This window comes from Oryx dammah, unplaced genomic scaffold (genome assembly GCF_014754425.2).
Source record: "Oryx dammah isolate SB20612 unplaced genomic scaffold, SCBI_Odam_1.1 HiC_scaffold_2, whole genome shotgun sequence".
In the NCBI taxonomy this organism is placed as follows: Eukaryota; Metazoa; Chordata; class Mammalia; order Artiodactyla; family Bovidae; genus Oryx; species Oryx dammah.
The window spans coordinates 30,945,285-30,967,993 of record NW_024070186.1 but is presented as its reverse complement, the minus strand read 5'-3'; the positions used below and the strand labels follow the sequence as shown (position 1 = coordinate 30,967,993).

At 38.0% G+C, this 22,709-nt stretch overlaps 1 protein-coding gene across 1 annotated transcript in view; it reads right to left on the bottom strand.

Annotated features, from left to right (window-relative positions):
* PLS1 (plastin 1) overlaps positions 1-22,709 on the bottom strand; it is a 127,921-nt gene that overhangs the window by 42,621 nt on the left and 62,591 nt on the right. Inside the window, exons 2-6 of the mRNA XM_040234168.1 lie at positions 16,107-16,212; positions 9,675-9,838; positions 6,790-6,919; positions 1,999-2,131; positions 462-543 (exon numbers count right to left, since the gene is read on the bottom strand). Of these exons, the coding sequence (XP_040090102.1) occupies positions 462-543; positions 1,999-2,131; positions 6,790-6,919; positions 9,675-9,838; positions 16,107-16,176 (579 nt within the window). The 5' untranslated portion in view covers positions 16,177-16,212. The remainder of the gene's footprint in view (positions 1-461; positions 544-1,998; positions 2,132-6,789; positions 6,920-9,674; positions 9,839-16,106; positions 16,213-22,709) is intronic.

The following is a 22,709-nucleotide window of genomic DNA, read 5'->3' as shown; positions in this document are numbered from 1 at the left end:
AATATTCTCCTATTGAGCCAGAGATTTTAAGGGGAAAACTGTGGTGACTATAAATTCCTGAATTTTAACAATATTTGAATGGAGAAGCTGACTACAAAACAGTTTGGTACAAAAAAATAGTTAAAATTGTGTGCAATGGTAGAAGATGTGGTAAAACTATGGAGTAGTTTTATCTCAACCAACAAGAACACTAGCATCAAGCAAATATTCATTAATAAAAATAACAATTAGAATAACTTAATCTGAATACTATTTTCTTAAGAAATTTCATCCAACATAGTCTGAATCTTAATTTCTTCATTAAAAAAAATCCAGCTGAATTTTTACTTAGTAAAAATCTTGCTTTTATAGAAAACCAAAAATATGTTAAATGAATGGTTTTGCCTGGACCTAAAGACCAATTCATAAGGGATCCATGATCCTTATAGTAAGATGATTACCAGCAAAGGACAAATACTTACAGAAATAGTGAAGGGGGTGAGCTTTTTCTTATTAATGGCTCTTTCATCAATTGTATCTGGTTCAGATAAGTTGATCATTTTGCTAAAGAGAAAATGGGAATAAATCAGTTTAAGACGCTCAGAAATGTTTTTAGTTTATTTTTATAAGTAAACAATAAAGTTAAATTTTGAAAAGTAATAATCCATTTCTTTAAAATATACTTCATCTCAGGGATTTAATTTTCAAAATCTAAGAAATATTCCCTAATCTAAATCAAATTCATCATTCACTGTAATAGTAATTTTAGCATTTCTAATTTTTTCAAAGTCTTAGATTATCTTTATGTGAATCTTGCCTTTATTTCATTTAATGATCACTGACATTCAGCAGCCTGAAGTATAAAACAAAAAATCCTCAAGAAGTCAAATTTCATAAAGTGGTATCAGCAGTGTTAAAATTACTGTTGTTACAGAAAAATAAAGAGCAGAGACTTGACTGAAAATTTCAATAATTCACACATTTTAAAAGAAACTAACATAAGTTTTACTTCTGTGTTTTAGAATACATTTTATACTATGAAACACAGATAAGAAAACACTCATTCAATTCATAATAGGAATTTACTCTGAAGGTTAGAGGAACAGATCTGAATTGTAGGTAGAATAAGATACAATTTATGGGGTCACAAAGAGTTGGACACGACCGAGTGACTGAACTGAACTGAATGTCTTGAAAATTAATATCCTGTAATTGCGGGTAGATTTTTTTTTTTAAGTAAACACACAGAAAAAAGACTGAGGAAATGTGCCAAAATATCAACAACAGCTTTTTACGGCTATTAATATTCATGGTGGTTATTCTCTTCTTTGAATGTTTTCTGTATTTTTATAAACTTAAAAAATAAAAGACATCTAGTTTTTACAAAGAAGTATGCTGGGACTTCAGTACACACAACCAAGGGCAAAGATAATGGCTTTAGAGAGTTTACAGTCTAGTAAGCAGAAACAGATTGCAAAGAGCCATGAATACAATATTGAATTAAAATATTAATCTGATTTAAGCACAAATGAGGTATATATTTCTATTATAGTTCTTCATGTTTCAGTCCTAGTCAATGATCAACACTCCCTTATTGATAAGTGAAGAAAAAAAATTCTGAGGAATTTCCTAGCAGTCCAGTGGTTTGGACTCAGAGCTTTCACAGCTGTGGCCTGGTCTCTGGTCAGGGAACTAAGATCCCAGGTGCCCATGCAGCCAAAAAAAAAAAAGAAAAAAGAAACCCTTTGAACATTATTAAATGCATTGGAGAGGTAAAGGTTTCCTGGCATAATTAAGAAAACAAATGAAAAAGATACCAAATAAGATAATGCATTTGAAGGAAAATCTTGGAAAACGTATTGTACTTAATTTTCTATGCAATATAAAAACTTCAAGAACTGTGTACTACTTGTTAACTAATTTCAAAAAACAGTGGACTCACTGAATTGTAGTTTTCATTGACTGCTCTTCAGTGGAGACAGTAAGAACACAGCTCCCTTAACCCAGCACTCAACTCACCAAAGAAGGATGCCATCAGCAAGTGATTTGAAAAGACTGTCATCATTGGGGTTCATTGGTAAGAGATGCTTACAGTCAGGGTCATTCTCCAGGGCTTTGTTTATCCAGTTAACAAAAGCCACTTTTTCTTCCTCTGAAAACAGAAAATCTTAGTTGCTACTGCACTACAAAAATATACTTTAAAATTTCTGTTCAAAAATAATAAATGCCAATTTTAAAAACTCTACCAAAACACTAAAGGGTTTAAGAGGGCTTAGGTTTAAGGAGAAAGAGGAATTCATTCCACTTTTTCATCAATATATTAGGGACGAGGAAGGCATAAATGAGCACAATAAATATTCGGTTTTATTCTAAAACTTTTCGCATATATTTCTTCTGAGAATTAATGGATCAGGAACCAAACATCAGAGTTCAATTCATGCACACGCATGCGCGCACGCACACACAAACACACACACCCCAAGGGGAAAATATAGGAAACAAACAACCACATCAATCAATTCCACCTCCCACACAAAAAAATTTTTCATAAAGTTGTGATTTGCAACTTACAACAGAAATGCTAATTTTAATTGAGTTATTTGAATGAATAAAATAGCTCCATTTCTGTGGAATTTCTATTATAAGGAAACTGACACATCTAAATACCAGTATGACTATCAGCCATCTTCATCCGCAACTTCTCAAGCTGTGGCTTCTGGCATAGAAATATTTATCTTTAGGCAGAAAAATATTGGTGGGCTATGCAGTGAAGAAAGTAGGAAGGAACTTAAAGGAAAACTGTTCTACTGCTTTATTATTATTCTGTAAGCATAAAAATGATATAACAAAATCTGAAAGAAAATAATGCCCATTTCCATCACAGGGTAGCTTGACTTCTTTATTGCCCTAATTCCTAGAACTAGGTAATTTTCCTAAAGGCATATTTGGCAGGTACTCTCAAAACTTAATCTATCACAAACAACCAATAAAGACATAAATATTTACTTTTGTACAGATCATTATCTGCTTTCTTATCTTGCCTCACTATACATACCTCCTTAGGGACTTAGAATCAGTGGATTTAAAGATAAGAACAAGCTGGAATCAAGATTGCTGGGAGAAATATCAATAACCTCAGATATGCAGATGACATCACCCTTATGGTAGAAAGTGAAGAGGAACTAAAAAGCCTCTTGATGAAAGTGAAAGAGGAGAGTGAAAAAGTTGGCTTAAAGCTCAACATTCAGAAAACGAAGATCATGGCATCCGGTCCCATCACTTCATGGGAAATAGATGGGGAAACAGTGGAAACACTGTCAGACTATTTTGGGGGGCTCCAAAATCACTACAGATGGTGACTGCAGCCATGAAATTAAAAGACGCTTACTCCTTGGAAGAAAAGTTACGACCAACCTAGACAGCATATTGAAAAGCCAACAAAGGTCCGTCTAGTCAAGGCTATGGTTTTTCCAATGGTCATGTATGGATGTGAGAGTTGGACTGTGAAGAAAGCTGAGCACCGAAGAATTGATGCTTTTGAACTGTGGTGTTGGAGAAGACTCTTGAGAGCCCCTTGGACTGCATGGAGATCAACCAGTCCATCAGAAAGGAAATCAGCCCTGAATATTCATTGGAAGGACTGATGCTAAAGCTCAAACTCCAATATTTTGGCCACCTGGTGCAAAGAACTGACTCATTAGAAAAGACCCTGATGCTGGGAAAGATTGAAGGTGGGAGAAGGGGACGACTGGGGATGAGATGGTTGGAAGGCATCACTGACTCAATGGACATGAGTTTGAGTAAACTCCGGGAGTTGGTGATGGACAGGGAGGCCTGGCATGCTGCAGTCTATGGGGTCACAAAGAGTCGGACAGGACTGAGCGACTGAACTGAGCTGAACTGATAGGAACCAGGAATGAGATATCACTTTACAATGCCTGGATGGTTGTAATAAACAAAATTGACAATAACAAATGTCATCGAGAATGGCAAGAAATTGGAACTTTCATACATTGCTTATGGGAATGGAAATGCTGTGGCCACTTTGGAAAACAGTTTGGTAGTTCATTAAAATGTTAAACAGAGAGTTAACAAAATGACCACTCCTGGGTATATACCTTAGAGAATTCAAAGCATATGTCCACACAAAAAATGTGGACACAGGTGTTCACACAGTATTATTCATGATAGCCAAAAAGTGGAAACAACTCAAATGTCTATCAGCAGATGAAAGGATAAACAAAACATGATATTAGCAACAGAACAGAAATGATTCAGCCATAAAAAAGAATGATGTACAATACATGTCACAACATGAATGATCCTCAAAAATATTCTGCTAGGGAAGAAGCCTGTCAAGTGAAAAGTCATTACTGTATAATTCCATTTCTATGAAATTTCCAGAATAGGCAAATCTATGGAAATAAAAAGTAGATTAATGGTGGCCCAAGGCTGGGGGAAGGGGAAATGGGTAGTGATTGCTAACAAGCATGGGGTTTCCCTTTGGGGTAATGAAAGTGTCCTAAAATTACATGGTGCTGATATACTACAACTCTGTGAATATACTAAAAACTACAAAGATTCATCGTACTTCAATTATGTCTCAATAAAGTTGTTCTTTTCTTAAAAGCAGTTAAATGTTCTGTGCATGTGTGAAAAGTCACTTTGGTTGTGTCTGACTCTGCAACTCTATGGACTATGGCCCACCAGGCTCCTCTGTCCATGGGATTCTCCAGGCAAGAATACTGGAGTGGGTTGCCCTGACCTCCTGCAGGGAATCTTCCTTACCCAGGGATTGAATCCAAGTCTCTTACATCTCCTGCACTGGCTGGCAAGTTCAGTGCACCTGGGAAGCCCCTAAATGTTCTGTGTTGGTTTCTAAATAATGGTTATGTGGGTGTATTCATATGTAAAAAAATCAAGACATATACTTAACAATAGGGCACTGTATGCACTTCACTCTGTGCATCTTATACCTCAATAAACAAGTAAAAAATTTATGGTGATAGACATCAGAAAAGTGGACAGTTACAGCTAGAGGCATGAGGGAGCCACTCAGGGTGAAGGAAATGTTAATGCTTTATATATATATGCTTTGCATACATATCTATGTATATGTTTTATATATGTATGCTATATATACATATGTTTTATATACATATACTTATATGTATATATTACATATGATCTCATTTTTTTAATGTAGAATCCGGTAAACAGAACTGAAGCACATAGATATAGAGAGCAGACTGGTGGTTACAAGAAGCAAGGGGTGATAGAGAGGAAGAAGTTGGTGAATTTTTTTTATCTTAAATAATTGGATTTAAAAATTTTTAAATGACCATATCTATGAACTGGTTACAGGTTCATTCATTTGGGTTACCTTTATAATCAGTAATGACTGCTAGAACCAACAAGATCAAAAAGAAATGTTTTAAATCAATGGAAAAATTACTCCTGTCTTTCATGTAGGTCTACCAGCCCAGAACCTCTCATTTCTTCTTCTCTTCCTCCCTTTCCTCACTTTCTCTTTTTCTTTCAATTTAAGGGAAAAAATCTGATTTTACTTTATTTGAAGTCCTTTAAGCAAGAAAGTCTTTGTAATATGAAATGCTCAAAATGGTGCACATTTACTTTGACAGAATTTTTGTATTTATGTATTATAATAATTTACATATTATTAGACTTAAATAATCTAGAAATAATCCTGGTGAAGAAAATGTTATATGTTAATCTACTGGGAGGCTGCATGAATGTAGCTACAAGATGTGTACACATGTGAGAACTCATTGAACTATACACATAATGATTGCAGCAATTCGTTCAATGCATATTATACCTTAATAAAAAATGAAAATGCTATTTCATTAGAATGGATGGGCAGAAACAGAGCTAAAGAGTAAGTACCTTTCAAAAAAAGGAGGTAGGAGTTATAGACCACTGCCTTCACCACTGCACTTCCCTGGTGGGAAAAAGTTAGCAAAATATATACAGTGAGTAGAAGTGTGAGTGTTTATTATTAGAGGAAAATCCATTTAGAAAGCAAGAGAATCAAGAGGAAAATTAAGATTCAGATCTCAAAGAAAGAAAGAGGGAAAAGTTAAAGTGAGTTTTTATCAAAAATTCCAAGAGTATAGTTCTAATTATGTTAACATGAACAAAAAGAACTTGGCCAAAGGTTTTTAGACATCTTGATCCTGAGAAGCAACCTTAGCATGGGGCAAGCTGTCTCCTCTTAGGAGTTCATGTGACTCTGGATCTCCCACTGGACAACAGTCCGGTGATTCTATCAGATCAAGCAAACCTGGTGCTGTGCTCTACTAGTTACTGGGTTGCTTGATAAAAGATGAATTGGGAATCTCAGCTCCTCCAAAATGGAAAGTCCTTCCAAAAAACCTCCCCATCATCCCTAAAATTATAGGTCTAAACTAAACTCATGTCACCAGTCAGGATGAAAAATCCATCCCAAGGTCATGATTAAACACATTCAATGCTGAAAATATAAACTCCTATTTTGCTGTTTCTAATCTCTTGTCTACTGTGCCTAACACACAGTAAACATTCACTTACTATTATCTATCTTAAATAATTCCAGGATTTTTAATTCTGACACTTCTGAAATTATGATACATTTCAAATCTAATGGCACATTATAATTTAGTCTCATTACAAAACAATGGCTTATAGAACAAGGGCATATAAAACAATGGTGTAAATTACAATAAATGGCATCTTAGATCCTGTGAAATACAGGACTTGTTGAATGAACCAATGACTGAAAGTTTAAATTTGGAGCAGGTGGTTGGTTACCTGAATAAGAATGCTGTGTGCCCTCACTGGAAATGGATGAAGTTCCTCCAATAGCAGTAATCCCTTCCCTCTTGTTAATTATTTTTCTGAATGTTTTGCTGATGTCTTTGCTTTTTAACTCTTGCATTAGCTGGAATGGGAAAGAAGTAAAATTGACCCTCGATTAGATAGCCATTAAAATCATTGCTGTACAATCCCACTGCTGGGCATACATACCGAGGAAACCAGAATTGAAAGAGACACGTGTACCTCAATGTTCATCGCAGCACTGTTTATAATAGCCAGGACACGGAAGCAACCTAGATGTCCATCAGCAGAGGAATGGATAAGAAAGCTGTGGTACATATACACAATGGAGTATTACTCAGCCATTATAAAGAATACATTTGAATCAGTTCTAATGAGGTGGATGAAACCGGAGCCGATTATACAGAGTGAAGTAAGCCAGAAAGAAAAACACCAATACAGTATACTAACACATATGTATGGAGGAGGCAATGGCACCCCACTCCAGTACTCTTGCCTGGAAAATCCCATGGAAGGAGCAGCCTGGTGGGCTGCAGTCCATGGGGTCGCTAAGAGTCGGACACGACTGAGTGACTTCACTTTCACTTTTCACTTTCATGCATTGGAGAAGGAAATGGCAACTCACTCCAGTGTTTTGCCTGGAGAATATCAGGGACGGGGGAGCCTGGTGGGCTGCCGTCTATGCGGTCACACAGAGTCAGACACAGCTGAAGTGACTTAGCAGCAACACATATATATGGAATTTAGAAAGATGGTAACGATAACCCTGTATGCGAGACAGCAAAAGAGACACAGATGTATAGAACAGACTTGTGGACTCTGTGGGAGAGGGAGAGGGTGGGATGATTTGGGAGAATGGCATTGAAACATGTATAATATCATGTAAGAAACGAATCGCCAGTCTAGGTCTGATGCAGGATACAGGATGCTTGGGGCTGGTGCACTGGGATGACCCAGAGAGATGGTATGGGGAGGGAGGAGAGAGGGGGGTTCAGGATTGGGAAATCATGTACACCTGTGGCGGATTCATGTTGATGTATAGCAAAACCAATACAATATTGTAAAGTAAAATAAAGTAAAATGAAAAAAAAATCATTGCTGTGTAAAAGATAGTTATTTATTTGGAATGACAGAAAGATAAATACGCATCAGTTGTTCTTGCACTTATTGCTTGTGTAGGCAGATAACCTTCATGTCATTTTATAATAACATGAAATGGAAAAATGTTTGTACCACAACCTATAATTAAGCTCAAATTGTACACATTGAAATTGTTCATCTAGACTTGCTGTGATCAACAAATAAAGAATAACTAAGTACATGATAAAGATTTTTAAATGTCTTAATGAAGATATTTTCTAATCTGAACAGCTTCAATGTATATGTTAAAGTCAAGGAGTCAGCGTTTGCAGGAAATTACACAGGCTTCAACAAGTGCCCTCTGCCAGGTCCTGTCACTGGCCACTCTGAAGCCTGGCTAGACTGAATTCAATCAGTTCTCCATGGAACAGCCAGAGTGAGTTTTAAACGAGGCATATCTGATCATGTCAGTTCATACTCTGTTCCTCCCACATCAATGGCTTCCTATTGCTCTTAGATAAAAACAAAAAATTCTACATGGACCTGATTATCTGACCCTGACTCCCTTGTCTAAACATATTCCTAACCCTCAACAGCTCAGCTCCAGCCACACTGCTGCTGTTTTCCCCAAGTGCTTGAGAGTATCTACTATCCCTACAGCCACAGAGACTCTACACATGCCATCACCTCAGCCCGTCTTGCACGTTACTTATTTTCCCAACCCATTCCTTTTATCTGTTTAACATCTTCCTTCAGACAGCAATTCGGTCTTCACAGCATTGGAGACAGTTCCATTTCACTGAATCTCTGCGTTCTCCCATCTCCCCACCAAGTTCAATTCCTCCTACACAAACTTTCAAGTGACCTGTCTCGCTCAGTCAGAGCATGTATCAGTTATCTTGTACCTATCTGTGAGATTCTGTCTTCCCCTCCACCTACAAACTTCATGAAAGCTGGGGCTACATCTCTTTTTGTTCATCACATTACTCATAATACCAGAGTTCCTGGTATGAAAGGAGCTCAATGAATAAAGAATATAAAAGCAGACAATTACTATTTCATAAATATCTGTTCACTTATATGAGTGAATAAACTATTTCATTCATTTTTGTATGAAAAGCACAGTCATGGTGCTGTTGATAGAAGGTAGTGACAGCCCTTGCTCAACTGCCAGCTGGCAGTGGCAACTTAGTCATCTCTCTCAGCCTGAGACATTTAAAATACATAATAATATTCAGTTCTATTTTTCTTTTATTGGTAGAGTCATATATTATTTTGTATCTTGTTCAGTTCCCCGAGTCTCCAGGTAGTTTAATAATGAACCCATAGCTGGTATCAAAATTCACCGGGTGGCATTTACAGAAACTGAACATATATAACTTATCACAAGAAAACAACCAGTTTCTAGGAGGTATATCTTCCAAATCTTAGCTATTTCAATTACAAAAATATTTTACTTCTCAAGACCAAGTACTAAGATATGAAAATACTTTGCTTACAGAGACAGCCATAACCATTTAAACTCAACTATAGTTTTAATACAGGATAAATGATTATTATCTAAACTTGACTTCAAATCCAACAATTTAAGAATAACTTTTCCTTTGTTTTATGAATTATTTGTGGAAATTGCTGTTATTGTTACCATCATCATCCTTTAAAAGCAGTGCAATTTCTGGTTTCTGAAGCCAGATTTAACCAAAGAAAGTAATGACATTACTAAAATTCTGCTCGAAGCAAATCCACCAGTAGCCAAAGAGAGGATTTAGATTACTTACCGACACAAACTCTTCGAAGCTGATTCTGCTATCTTTGCTGTTGTCAGCAACTGCTAGAATTTTCTCCACGATCTCACGCACCTTGTAGCCAGGCAGAGGAAGGCTTGCTTCCTTAAACAGGTCCTGAAGTTCATAGTCACTGACATACCCACTATTGTCAATATCTAAAAAGATAAATTATGAATGATCAAATCTCACTTGTACTTTGTTGGAGATGTGCACTCAGAAGGCTGCTTGGGAGATTCATGGGCAGGCAGAACCTTCCAGGTTTGTTTCATAAGTGGCAGTAACCTTTTCTCCTGCATCTAAATTGTACAAGGTAAGCTAAATACTTTATCAAAAAACTCATATTTCATGAACTTTGAAAGTGAAAGTGTTAGTCTCTCAGTCGTGTACGACTCTTTGTGAACCCATGGACTGTAGCCTGCCAGTCTCCTCTGTCCATGGGATTTCCCAGGCAAGATTACTGGAGTGGGTAGCCATTCCCTTCCAGGGGATATTCTCAACCCAGGGATCGAACTCGAGTCTCCCGCATTGTGGGCAGATTCTTAATGAACTCTGCCCCCCACCCATAGACTTAGAGCTAGCGTATATATTTCAAGTATGTAGTAAGAACACTGCACTGACAGGTGAAAAACTCAAGTTTGGCACATGACTAAGTTACAAAGAATTAAGCATAGGGAGGTCGCAGATATCTAAGGGAAACACAGCAGCAACAGTCATAGAGGAACCCCCACCCAGACTTTGACTTCTTCCTGGAACTTACCAAATGGATCTGCTGGCCCCTCCTTCCATACAAAATTCATGCATCATGTAAAATACACATAAGGCACTTCTGTTCTACATTTCACTTGGTGGCAGTTCTGTTTCACTTGTCAATAATTCATTGCTTCTTCATTATGTATTTATGATACCATTATGTAAGCTGAATCATGTTTGATGTCATTTTGAGATTAAGTATTCAAGAAATAATTTCACACCTACATTTGGATTTATGGAAATAGGTTTCTGGGCGTTTTCATGTTATCACTGATATAACCTTCCCTGGGTTTTCCCGAGAGACTGGATTATCAATTCTTGACACAGAAGAAAGGCAACATTAAACACTTGTGGCCAGAGTTGGCAACAGGGTTTAGGATTGATTGGTTAGTTGCCTGGATCCACCTTGTATTGGCTCTCTTCACTCATCTGGTAGTAGTTACTTTGCTTCCTATGTCTCTTTTTCCTCTCAGTAAAAGAACTGTCATCACTATTAACTGAATGAATGATAAGACAGAAACTTCTTTTAAACTCTCAAACACAAGTTTTAGAATTAATACTGTTCAGAATGGTGGAAATTTTCTAAACTGGAATCTACCAAGAACCAAAACTAAAGGAAGTGCTGTGATCTCCAAAGGAAGCTAAATTGCATGATATTGCAATAACTGCTTTCTTTGAATTTAGAGTAAAGTCTCATTACTTAGTACATCACCAGTTCAGAATTGCTTCCTGTAATTCTGAAATAAATAAATAGATGAGGCAGACTCACTGCCTAACAGCACTGTGGCGAGGAGTATTTAAACACGATCATGAAAAAGTTATGTGCTAACCATCACACTAAACTAACATTAAGAGTTGGGCTCTGAAGATGGACATATCTGTGTGCTTAAATGCCAGCTCCTTCCCTACAACCTCTGTGGTTTGGGTATGATGTAACAAGAAATAATAGGCACCACTTAATGAGCACATATTCTGGGTCAAGTGATTTGTTAAGAACTTGAGGGCTTCCCTGGTGGTTCAGTGGTAAAGAATCCACCTGCCAATGCAGGAGACACAGGTTCAATCCCTGATCCGGGAAGATCCCACCTGCTGCAAAGCAACTAAACCTGTGCACAACTTCTGAGCCTACACTCTAGAGCCCGTGCTCTGCAACAAGAGAAGCCACTGCAACTAGAGAGTAGCCCCCAGTCACCACAACTAGAGAAGAGCTCATGCACAACAAAGACACAAAAACAAATAATCTTCTTTTTAAAAAAGAACTTGTCTAATGAAATCCATACAACTTTGAGGTAGTTAATAATAATATTCTAATTTTAAAGAGGAGGTAATCAAGGCTTAGGTTAAATAGCCATAAAATCACAATGTAAAAAGAAACAAGACTTTCCTACAAATCTGCAACAAAACAATGAACAACCTGATTTTAAAATGAGCAAAGGACGTGAATAGACATTTCTCCAAAGAAGACGTACAAACAGCCAATAAGCACATGAAAAGATGTTCCACATCACTAATCACTAGGGAAATGCAAATCAAAACCACAATGAGATATTTTATATTCATGAGAATAGCTATTGTAAAAACAAACAAACAAAAACAGAAAGCAATAATCATTGGCATAATTTGAAGACATTGAAACCCTTGTGCATTGCTGGTAGGAATGCAAAACGGTACAATCATAATTGAAAACTATTTGGTAGTTCCTCCAAAAATTAAACAAAAGTAAATGATTTAGCAATTTCACTTCTGAGTATATGCCAAAAATAACTGAGGAGAGAGACTTGAGCAGATATTTGAAACACCCATGTTCATGGCAACATTACTCACAATAGCCAAAAGGTAGAAACAACTCAGAAGCCTGTCAACAGATGAATGGATAAACAAAATTTAATAGAAACAATGAAATGTTATTCAGTCTTAAAAAGTAAGGCAATCCTGACACATGCTACAACAGAGATGAACCTTGAAGACATCATGCTACATGAAATAAGCCAGTCACAGAAAAACAAATATTATATGATTCCACTTACATACGTTACCTAGTGTAACCAAATTCATACAGACAGAAAGTAGAATGGCGGTAGCCCCAGAGGACGGGGGTTGGGGGAAGGTGGGTTGTTGAGGAGTTAGTCTTTAACAGTACAGTTTCAGTTTGGGAAAATGAAAAGGTTCCAGAAATAGATGGTGGTGAAGGTTGCATAACAAGGTGAATATACTTAATGCCAATAAACTTGTCTACTACATTGGTGCTTGCCAAGGTCATTTGCCATCTGCCTAAACGGGAGAGTGAATCCTGTCTGCACACACCCTGAAGGGAGTTCAGGGTGGAGAGCAGAAATGAGGCACTCTCTGCTCCAGGGAATTGGAGAAGGAAATGACAACCCGCTCCAGTGTTCTTGCCTGGAGAGTCCCAGGGACAGGGGAGCCTGGTGGGCTGCCGTCTATGGGGTCACACAGAGTCGGACACGACCGAAGCAACTTAGCAGCTTAGCAGCTGTTCCAGGGAAACTTGTGGCACAGGTCTTCCTAACAGTTAGATATTTTCAGAAACTGACTTTATAAGCCCAATTCTTGCACCTCTTCATATTTAGAAAAGCACTAAATTCTTTCAAGGTAATATCAGCTTCTCGTGACTAGCAGAAAATCTTTTGTAAAAGGAACTCTCCCTTCATCAAAATCACATATATTGACCTTCCCCACTGCCTCTCTGGAGCAATTTCTCAGAACCATCTGTGGTGCTGTCTCTCAGGCTGCAATCCTCATTTATCCCCAAGTAAAACTTAACTTGCAACTTTCACATTGTGCAATTTTTTTAGTCGACAAACTGTACATTTGAAAACATGGTTAAAATAGTAAATTTTATGTTATGTGTATTTTACCACAATTGCAGAAAAACAGGACAAATATTTTAACGTCTCACTTTTCCCTAGAGACCCAAAAAATATCCCATCTAGCAAGGTTAGATGGGCATGTTTCTCCGTCTCTGAGAAAAGCTGTTTGGGACAAATTAGTAGAGGGTTACAGAGCTCATGAGTAGCAATTTATCTTGTAAATAAAGTAAGGAAGTATATATTCTGCTACTGTTAGAACTTCCCTCACACAGAACAAATTGCCTTGCTGTCAGAATTGTTTCATCAATGATTTATCCAAAATACCATTAAATAAATATTGCAAGATTATACATCCATGAGTTATAAAGATTAAAGCTGGTGTGTGAAAGAAAACAGACTACTAATTTATTTTACTGGGACCAAGGTAGCATTTTTATTCAAGCTGCCAAACTGCTCCTGCTGCTGCTGCTAAGTCTCTTCAGTCGTGTCCGACTCTGTGCAACCCCATATGGCAGCCCATCAGGCTCCGCCGTCCCTGGGATTCTCCAGGCAAGAACACTGGAGTGGGTTGCCATTTCCTTCTCCAATGCATGAAAGTGAAAAGTGAAAGTGAAGTCACTCAGTCGTGTCCGACTCTTAGCGACCCCATGGACTGCACCCTACCAGGCTCCTCCATCCATGGGATTTTCCAGGCAAGAGTACTGGAGTGGGATGCCATTGCCTTCTCCAAGAAAACAACAGAAACAACCATGGGGAGGGGCAGGGTTTGTTTTGTTTTTTGGCTGTGCTACAAACCATGCAGGATCTTCGTTCCCTGACCAAAGATGGAACCTAGGCCCCCTGTAGTGGAAGCACAGAGTCCTAACCATTGGACCACCAGGGAAGTTCTGGAGCTACGTTTTCACTACTTCCTTTCTTTCAGTGCTCCGAATTAGCAGAATATTCCAACATTGCTCCCAGTGTTTTTTTTTTTTTCTTGAAATGACTCTGGACTATGCATACAATGTTCCATAAATTTTTTTTTAATTTTACTGATTTATTTTATTTTTGGTTGTGATGGGTCTTCACTGCTGCTGGGACTTTTTCTCTAGTTACCGTAAGTGGGATCTACACTCTAATTGCAGAGAACGGGCTCTAGGCTGCGTGGCCTTCAGTACTTGTGGCACGCAGGCTCAGTAGTTGTGGCTCCCAGGCTCTAGAGCACAGGCTCAATAGCCCGAGTGGTACATGGGCTTAGCTACTCCGCAGTATATGTAATCTTCCTGGATCAGGGATCAAACCGGTGTCTCTTACACTGCCTGGCGGATTCCTAACTACTGCTCCACCAGGGAAGCCCAAAATATATTTTTAACAATAACGTTTTAGAAATCACATCACAGTCATGCAGTGCTCTAGCACCGGCAAAATAAAGAAAGTGAAAGTGAAGTCACTCAGTTGTGTCCGACTCTGCGAGCACATGGACTGTAGCCTACCAGGCTCCTCAGTCCATGGAACTTTCCAGGCAAGAATACTGGAGCGGGTTGCCATTTCTTTCTCCAGGGGATCTTCCCAACCCAGGGACTGAACCCAGGTCTTCCACATTGCAGGCAGATGCATTACTGTCTGAGCCACCAGGGAAGCCCATTAAAATAAAGAAAAGACCAAGGTTAAAGAATTCATTATGAGCCAAAGGCGGCCACCATGTGGATTGTATTCTCAAGGTCTGAGTTACTCTTGAAACAGCTAAGCAAGGAGAAGTGGAAAGGTCCAGAGATGTGTAGAATTCACTTTATTTCATAGCAATGTTTTGTAAATCATAAGCTTCCTGAAAGCATTACTTTTGCTTTTTTTTTTTTTTTTTTGAGAGAGAGCGCCTTGGGTTTTTTTTTTTTTAAGTTAAATCTTCCTTTCTTTATCTTAGTTTCTAAAACTTCTGCACTACATTTCATCTACATTAATTTTAGACATTATTCACTAAGTTAAGAGAAATCGAGTCCCAAGACCAACTGTGACCACCCCATCCTCCCTGGTCTGACTCTGTTTTTCCTGGAGTGCTCTAATGCACCAAGGCAGGAGCCCACTGAGGCAGGAACAACACTGGGGGTGTCACTGTTTCTATGTCTATTATTTACTGTGCTCATCTTTCACCACTTGCAGACTAGAGCAAAAGATGGTATCAACACTGTCTTGGTTTCCTACAGGTCTCCTACGAGCAAAATGCAGGAGAATCATGATCCATCAGAGGATGGGGGAGTTTTTTGGAAGAAAAAGACCAAGCTGTCAAAATGACATACAGACAAAACACTGGATGGCTTTTAAAGTGAAAAAAGAATAAATAAATAAATAAAAGTGAAAGAAGAAGCATAAGGCATGCTGCCTTTAAAAACAATACTTTAAAAAAAATATGCACAAGCGAGGAGGAAAATAAGACATATGGTCTTTAAAAATCATATCGAGCTTTTAAAATACTCTGCATATGAAGTCACAACTTGTTATTGTTCATGACAAACACACACAGGCCAGAGTTCAGTTTACACACAAGGAAGTGTTTCCATATTTTTTTTCTGTGATGAGGAGACCACATTAAGCATATTCAGTTACACTGTCATTCATTAACCTGGAGTATTCTCTACAAAGAAATGATCAAAGAATTCAAAGTCCAATTCTCCCAGAAATTCAAGCCAGTCTTAGTTTATCTTTTAGAGAGAAAGAAAGAATCCAGTGAAACCCAGATGGGACACAAAAGAAAAAGGGAATATATCTGGGGGTTAGAGGGCAGTAGAAGCAATAGAAGGCATTGTTCCATTCCTGGAAGGCTGGTATCCAGCAGAATAGTAACTGTGTATTTAGTTTTTCTCAAGCATACCTATTTTATTAAAGGCTTCTTGTAGTTCCTCCAGCTCCTCCCGAGAAATGGTGGTGGTACTGTTCTCCATCTCTGAATAGGAAAGACTACCTTCAGGTCTTTATATCTGGAAAAAGCAATGTGAGAAAAAAGAACATGAGCCCTTTGGAAACATTTATCTAAACAAGAACAGAGGACACAGGCAGTAAAGCATCTGGAAGAAACCACCTGAGAGGTAAGGCTGGCAAGGAACAAGTAGGAATAGATTCCTGGTAACACTCTTTCCCAACAGGTCAGCCAGACAATAACTGAGATTCAGTAAAGAGAAGAAACACTGGTTTTTCACACCCTGTGCTTATCCGAAGCAAAGGCATTTCTCGATGGCTTGTATAATTTTCCTTTCCATTTGACTTCACTGTTTCAGTAAAATAAGCATTTCAAGTTGAGAAAAGTATAGCATTTAAAAATACTCAGGATGTGGTCTAAAAGTAAAATTTTAGGGCATGAATCATATAAGTGACAGGCTGATGGTTTCGGGATGAAGCCTGTGGCTCAAACGTTCAACTTCACATTATTCAGCCACAGCCACCTCCTCTCCCTTTCCTTGAGCGAGGCCCTTCCCAGATTAGTGGGGCCTTTCTTATTGCAAGCAGGAGAAACAAACTAAAACCAAAAAAAAGAAAACTGATGTAAAACTGGATTGTACGAAAAGCAGGCATGTAATAGTCATTGTAGAAAATAATTGGTAACAAATGCCCAAATCAGAAATGTAACTTATCCACAATCCTACTCTCCAGAAATATCAGCTAGTACTTTTTGTCATCTACATCTTTCTGGTCTGCTTTTCAAATGCACCTGTACCTTTATTGGGGCATGAAAATGTGAGTATACTTTTTTGTGCTAATATACTATATGTATCAACATAATATTTAGTGGCCACATAATAACTTTTTTAGTACATCCCTTGTTTCACGGTGTTTGCATTGCTTCCAATTTTACATTGTAAATGAATGCTATAATGAACAGCCTTACAGATAAATGTCTGTACATATCCATGTTTATTGCTATAAATAAATATCTCAAGGAGAAATTATTGACTTTTGGCGGGGGTGGCGGGCACACCTCATAGCTTGCAGTGATCTTATTTCCCCAACCAGGGACTGAACTGAGGCCACAGCAGGGAAAGTGCCACGTCCTAACTGGACTGCCAGAGAATTCCCAAGAATTACTTACATTTTTAATACTTCTGATAGGTAACAAGGCAATTTCTATTTTTAAAGTGACTTTGTGGTTTGACTATTCAATATAAAGCTAAAGGTGAACACAAATTATGTATACCTCTTATACACACCTAATTACTTTAATGTGTATTTCAGAAAGTGAAAATGAACTAAATAAGTACTGAAGCTAAGTAGGAAAAAAAATTTTTATACACATATTTATATAAGAGGTTCAGCATCATCCCTGGACATCTCTAATTTGGGGGGAAACAATTTTTTTGAAATAATTGAATTAAAATATTCACTGATTAAACATCATATTAAATTATGAGACTCCTTCTAAAGAGTACAGTGTATTTGTCATTCATGATCTGTAAACCAAGTTGTTTAGGACTTTTGTTGTTCTTTCAAAAGACTTTTTTTTTTTTGTACAGTTGGTATACACTATAGTGATTCACAATTTTTAAAGGTTATACTCCATTATATTTATTATAAAATGTTGGCTATATTCCTTGTGCTGAACAATAAATCCTTGTCGCTCACTCTATACCTAATAGTTTATACCTTTTAATCCCCTATCCCTGTGTTGCCCCTTGCCCTTCTCTTTCCCCACTGGTAACCACTGGTTTGTTCTCTAAATCTGGGAGTCCATTTCTTTTTTGTTGTTATATTCACTAGTTTATTGTATTTTTCAGATCCCACATGTATGTAATATCATTCAGTAGTTGTCTTTCTCTGATTTATTTAACTTAGCATCATGCCCTCCAAGTCCATCCAGGTTGCTGCATATGGCAGAACGTCATTCTCTGGTACAGCTGAGCAGTATTCCATTGTGTGTGTTATGTGTACGTACATCTTTAGCCATTCATCTACTGATGGACAGTTAGGTTGCTTCCACATCTTGGCTACTGCAAATAAAACTATTAGGAACATTGAGGTATAAGTATCTTTCGGAAAGCGTTTTGGGGGGTTTTTGGTTATATACTCAGGAGTGGAATTTTGGGGTTTTATGGTAGTTCTTGGAGAAGGAAATGGCAACCCACTCCAGGGTTCTTGCCTGGAGAATCCCAGGGACAGGGGAGCCTGGTGGGCTGCCATCTATGGGGTCACACAGAGTCAGACACGACTGAAGTGACTTAGCAGCAGCAGCAGCGTGGTACTTCTATATTTAGTTTTTTGAGAAATCTCCCTACTGTTGTCCATGGCGGGCTTCCACCAGATGGTAAAGAATCTGCCCACAGTGTGGAAGATCCAGGTTTGATCCCTGGGTCAGAAAGATTCCCTGGAGAAAGGGATGGATACCCACTTCAGTGTTCTTGCCTGGAGAATCCCATGGACGGAGGAGCCTGGCAGGCTACAGCCCATGAGTCCCAGAGTCAACATAACTGAGTAACTAACACTTTCACTTTCACTAATTAAATTCTCACCAACAGTGTACGAGGTTCTCTTTTCTCCACATTCTCTTCAACATTTGTTATTTGTGGTCATTTTGATGATAGCCATTCTGACAGGTGTGAGGTGATATCTCATTTTGGTTTTGATTTTCATTTCCCTGATGATCAGTGATGTTGAGCATCTTTTCATGTGGCTGTGACCACCTGTAATTCCTCTTTGGAAAAATGTCTATTCACTTCTTATCTCCATTTTTTAATTAAGCTGTTTGTTTTTTTGATCTTCAGTTATATGAACTGTTTGTACATGTTGGATATTAACCCCTTATCAGTCCTATCATTTGGAAATCTGTTCTCCCATTCAGTAGGTTGCAAAATGACAGATTTCTATATCTTACAGTTACTCTGGGGCCTGAACTAAATATGTAATTAAATTGTTTAGTTTTAAATACATACCCACACCATTGCCCTCTATTTCATTCTACACTTTAAAAAAAATCTGAAGAGGTCAGTTCTGTAGAGTAAGAAAAAGGCAGTAAGTGCATTTCTTACATGTTAGAAGTACATATTCACATTTTACTGAATTCTCACTTTCAGAATGTTTAGTTATTTTGTGTTGAAAGAGATGAAACAGTCCTTTCAGGACGTTTAAGAATAACCTCCCAGTCTGCAAAATGCTAATTCTGTTGTGGCTGGCTTCCAGTTTCTGTGGTTTGGTCATTCTGCATATCCTTTCCCATATTCAGAATGGTTTCTATCCCTTGCCTCAAGTTTTAAAAATAGTGGTCCAATTTTAGCATTTGCACTCCACAGAAATGCTGCAAATTAGCGGTCCTTGTGTTGACCTTGCATATGAAATGATAAATACACCTGGGGTTCTATTCTTTGCTCAGTTCAGTTCAGTTCAGTCGCTCAGTCATGTCCAACTCTTTGCGACCCCATGAACTGCAGCATGCCAGGCCTCCCTGTCCATCACCAACTCCTGGAGTTCACTCAGACTCATGTCCATCGAGTCAGTGATGCCATCCAGCCATCTCATCCTCTGTCGTCCCCTTCTCCTCCTGCCCCCAATCCCTCCCAGCATCAGAGTCTTTTCCAATGAGTCAACTCTGCCTATTTAGATGTATGTCACTTGTTAATTACATAAAATAGTTTTATTTTACCATAATCCAGCAGAACCAGCACATAAAATTAGTGAAAAAGCAATTTACCCAAATGTTATTGTAAGTATAAAGAAGTTTGTAGCATTATACAAGTCCTTTAGTATTTAAATGAAGCAAATAATAGACACAGAACAATCTTTAAAATATATTCTTCTTCTGTTTTTGTTTTTGTTTTGTTTTTTGGCCGCGACATGCAAGATCTTAGTTCCCTAACCAGGAATATCATCTTCGCCCTCTGCATTGGAAACAGAGTCTTAACTACTGGACCACCAAGGAAGTCCCTTTAAGATATATTATTAAAAGAACAAAACAAGGAGCAGAAAATTAAGTATGGCTGGGGGAGGGGGAGCTATATCAGTTGCATATTTATAAAAGCATTTCCAGAAGGATACAAAGAAAGGTAAGAGTGATTGCCTTTCTAGGGAAAATGGGGAATTGGAGGCCAAGTGTTAGGAGGCTTATTTTTCATTACATATTTTTAGTCACTTTTTTAGACTAAAGGCAGCCAAAATCAAAAATAACTGAAAAACAAGAGAAGTAATTGTGATGGGAACTTCCCAGGTAGTCCAGTGGCTAAAACTCCACACTCCCAATGCAGGGGACCCGGGTTTGATGCCTGGTCAGGGAACTAGATCCCACATGCTGCAACCAACAGTTGCATGCCATAACTAAGACCAAGCACAGTCAGAAATAAATATTTTTTAAAACAGAAGTAATTGTGGAAAGACAATGGAAATGAATAAAATAAATACTAGTGGTCTGAAAGTATACATTACTGAAGACTGATAAATAGACAATAAGATTACTATATATAGTTCTTATACTATGTTACAATTTTAAGTAATATTTGCCTCATATTTCCTTAGAGGCAAAATACTATGATTAAAATAGCAAAATGATGTATAGCTTTCTACAAAGGAATGAAGATTTAGCAGTAGAATGGTTAATGGAAAACATATTGCCTCTTTCATAAGTACAGACTCATGCTTACAGTATCAATATTTTTCCAGATTTTTGCAAAATTATGATAATCAAGTACAATGCAAAAAACTAAGTACACTACATAGTGGGCCTTAACAAGCATTTTTATGTTGCACAATAAACTTATCAGGAGTAACACACTGTTGGCTGAGAAAATACAGCTCTTGAATTTGATGTATAAAAAACTGTTCTAGCTACATGACCCCAAGTAAATTGCTTACTATGATGTTTTTCCATGGGAAAATGTTTCTGCTACAATAAGATAGCACAGACTTTTTAAAACTTTGTGACTCCATGGACTGTAGCCCACCAGGCTCCTCTGTCCATGGAATTCTCCAGGCAGGAATACTGGAGTGAGTTGCCATTTCCTTCTCAGGGAATCTTCCCAACCCAAGGATCTAACCTAGGTCTCCCACACTGCCAGCAAATGCTTTACTGTCTGAGCCACCAGGAAAGCCCCTAAAACTTTACAGAAAGGAATTAAAATTTCAAAGTAGTATGTAACATTTTAGAAAAAAACCCCAATGACCCTGTAGCCCAATATTTATTTTTCTCACTAGTCCCATAGTTAGATGATTAATGCGCTCTCTTAAATGCTTTGTGTCCATTCTCTTTCCTCATGACTCCATAAGGCAGGTACTGTCCTCGTTTTATAATTGACAAAGGGATGGTTCAGAGGATTGAATAACTTTCTCAGTGTCCTAAAGTGAAGAACACTCAGAGGCTCCTAACCAAGCTGTAGCAGAACCCTACTGTATCTTATTCCTTCCTCCAGGCCAGTACATTCTGAAGTCGCCCCAATATAATCTGATATCAAACCATAAAACGTATAAATATGTAACTGTCCAATAATCATACAATAATTTATGTAACATATGAAGCATATATACCTGTGAAATAAGAATTTGCATTTTAAAAGAAATCAGCCTCTGTAAAATTCTTTGTCAAGTTTTGGGGGAAAACTTCTAATTAGGTCAACTCATACTTATCAAGCATATAACTTGTCAATCTTGAAACACTAAAACACAGAGTCACTAGAGTCCACTCTGCAGTTTTAGAAATGAAGCCACATCACTAACTGGTACCCAAACACCGGGCACTGATGCTCACCCGCCTGGATGCCTGAGACAGCTCAGAACAGCACAGCTTTCCAAAGTCAGTCCTATAAAAAGGAGCCCACAGACAGCCAGGATCACTGTCAGAGACCCAACAACAGGGAAGGTTATCCTGGATTTTCTAGACAGGTACATCTTCCCATGGCTTTTGACATGTGTCCTATACATCTTCAATAATTTCAACTCTTCTTTCCTCCTGTTTTTTCTTTTTTAAGCCCATATAATTTTAAATAACACCTTCTTTCACCAAGTAAAACCTTTCTTCTCTGTCTTAATTCTTAAGTGTACCCTGACACAAGCAAACATAAATTTGGAAAGTTAAAAGTATATTCTAAAAATGGACTTCTTAATTTAGAGGAAATTGGATCCGATCTTTTCTCCTCCCTCAAATTTCTAGCTTCCTTGAACCTCTAAAAGCTTTACCAAAATTAGCCTAAGTAGCTCTTTATGGTTGGCAGGTTCTTTGGACAGTTTCAGAAAAAAAGGCATCAGAAACAACTCTGAGACCAAGACTTTGATGCCTTTCTACCAATCCCAAAGGCCGAAACTGTGAGGGACCAAAGCTGTCTTCACTGGTACTTTCTGGCTTCCCAGCTCTTCTGCTTTCCCTCCTCTCGCTGCGGTCCTAGGTCCGGGTCACCTGAGATTCTGAATTCTTGAGGGAGCCACTGACTCAGGGCACGCCCCCTTCCCCCTAGCCCATCTTCCAAAATTCCCTTCTTCCCTCACTCCCCCTTCTCTAGTATTGTAAACA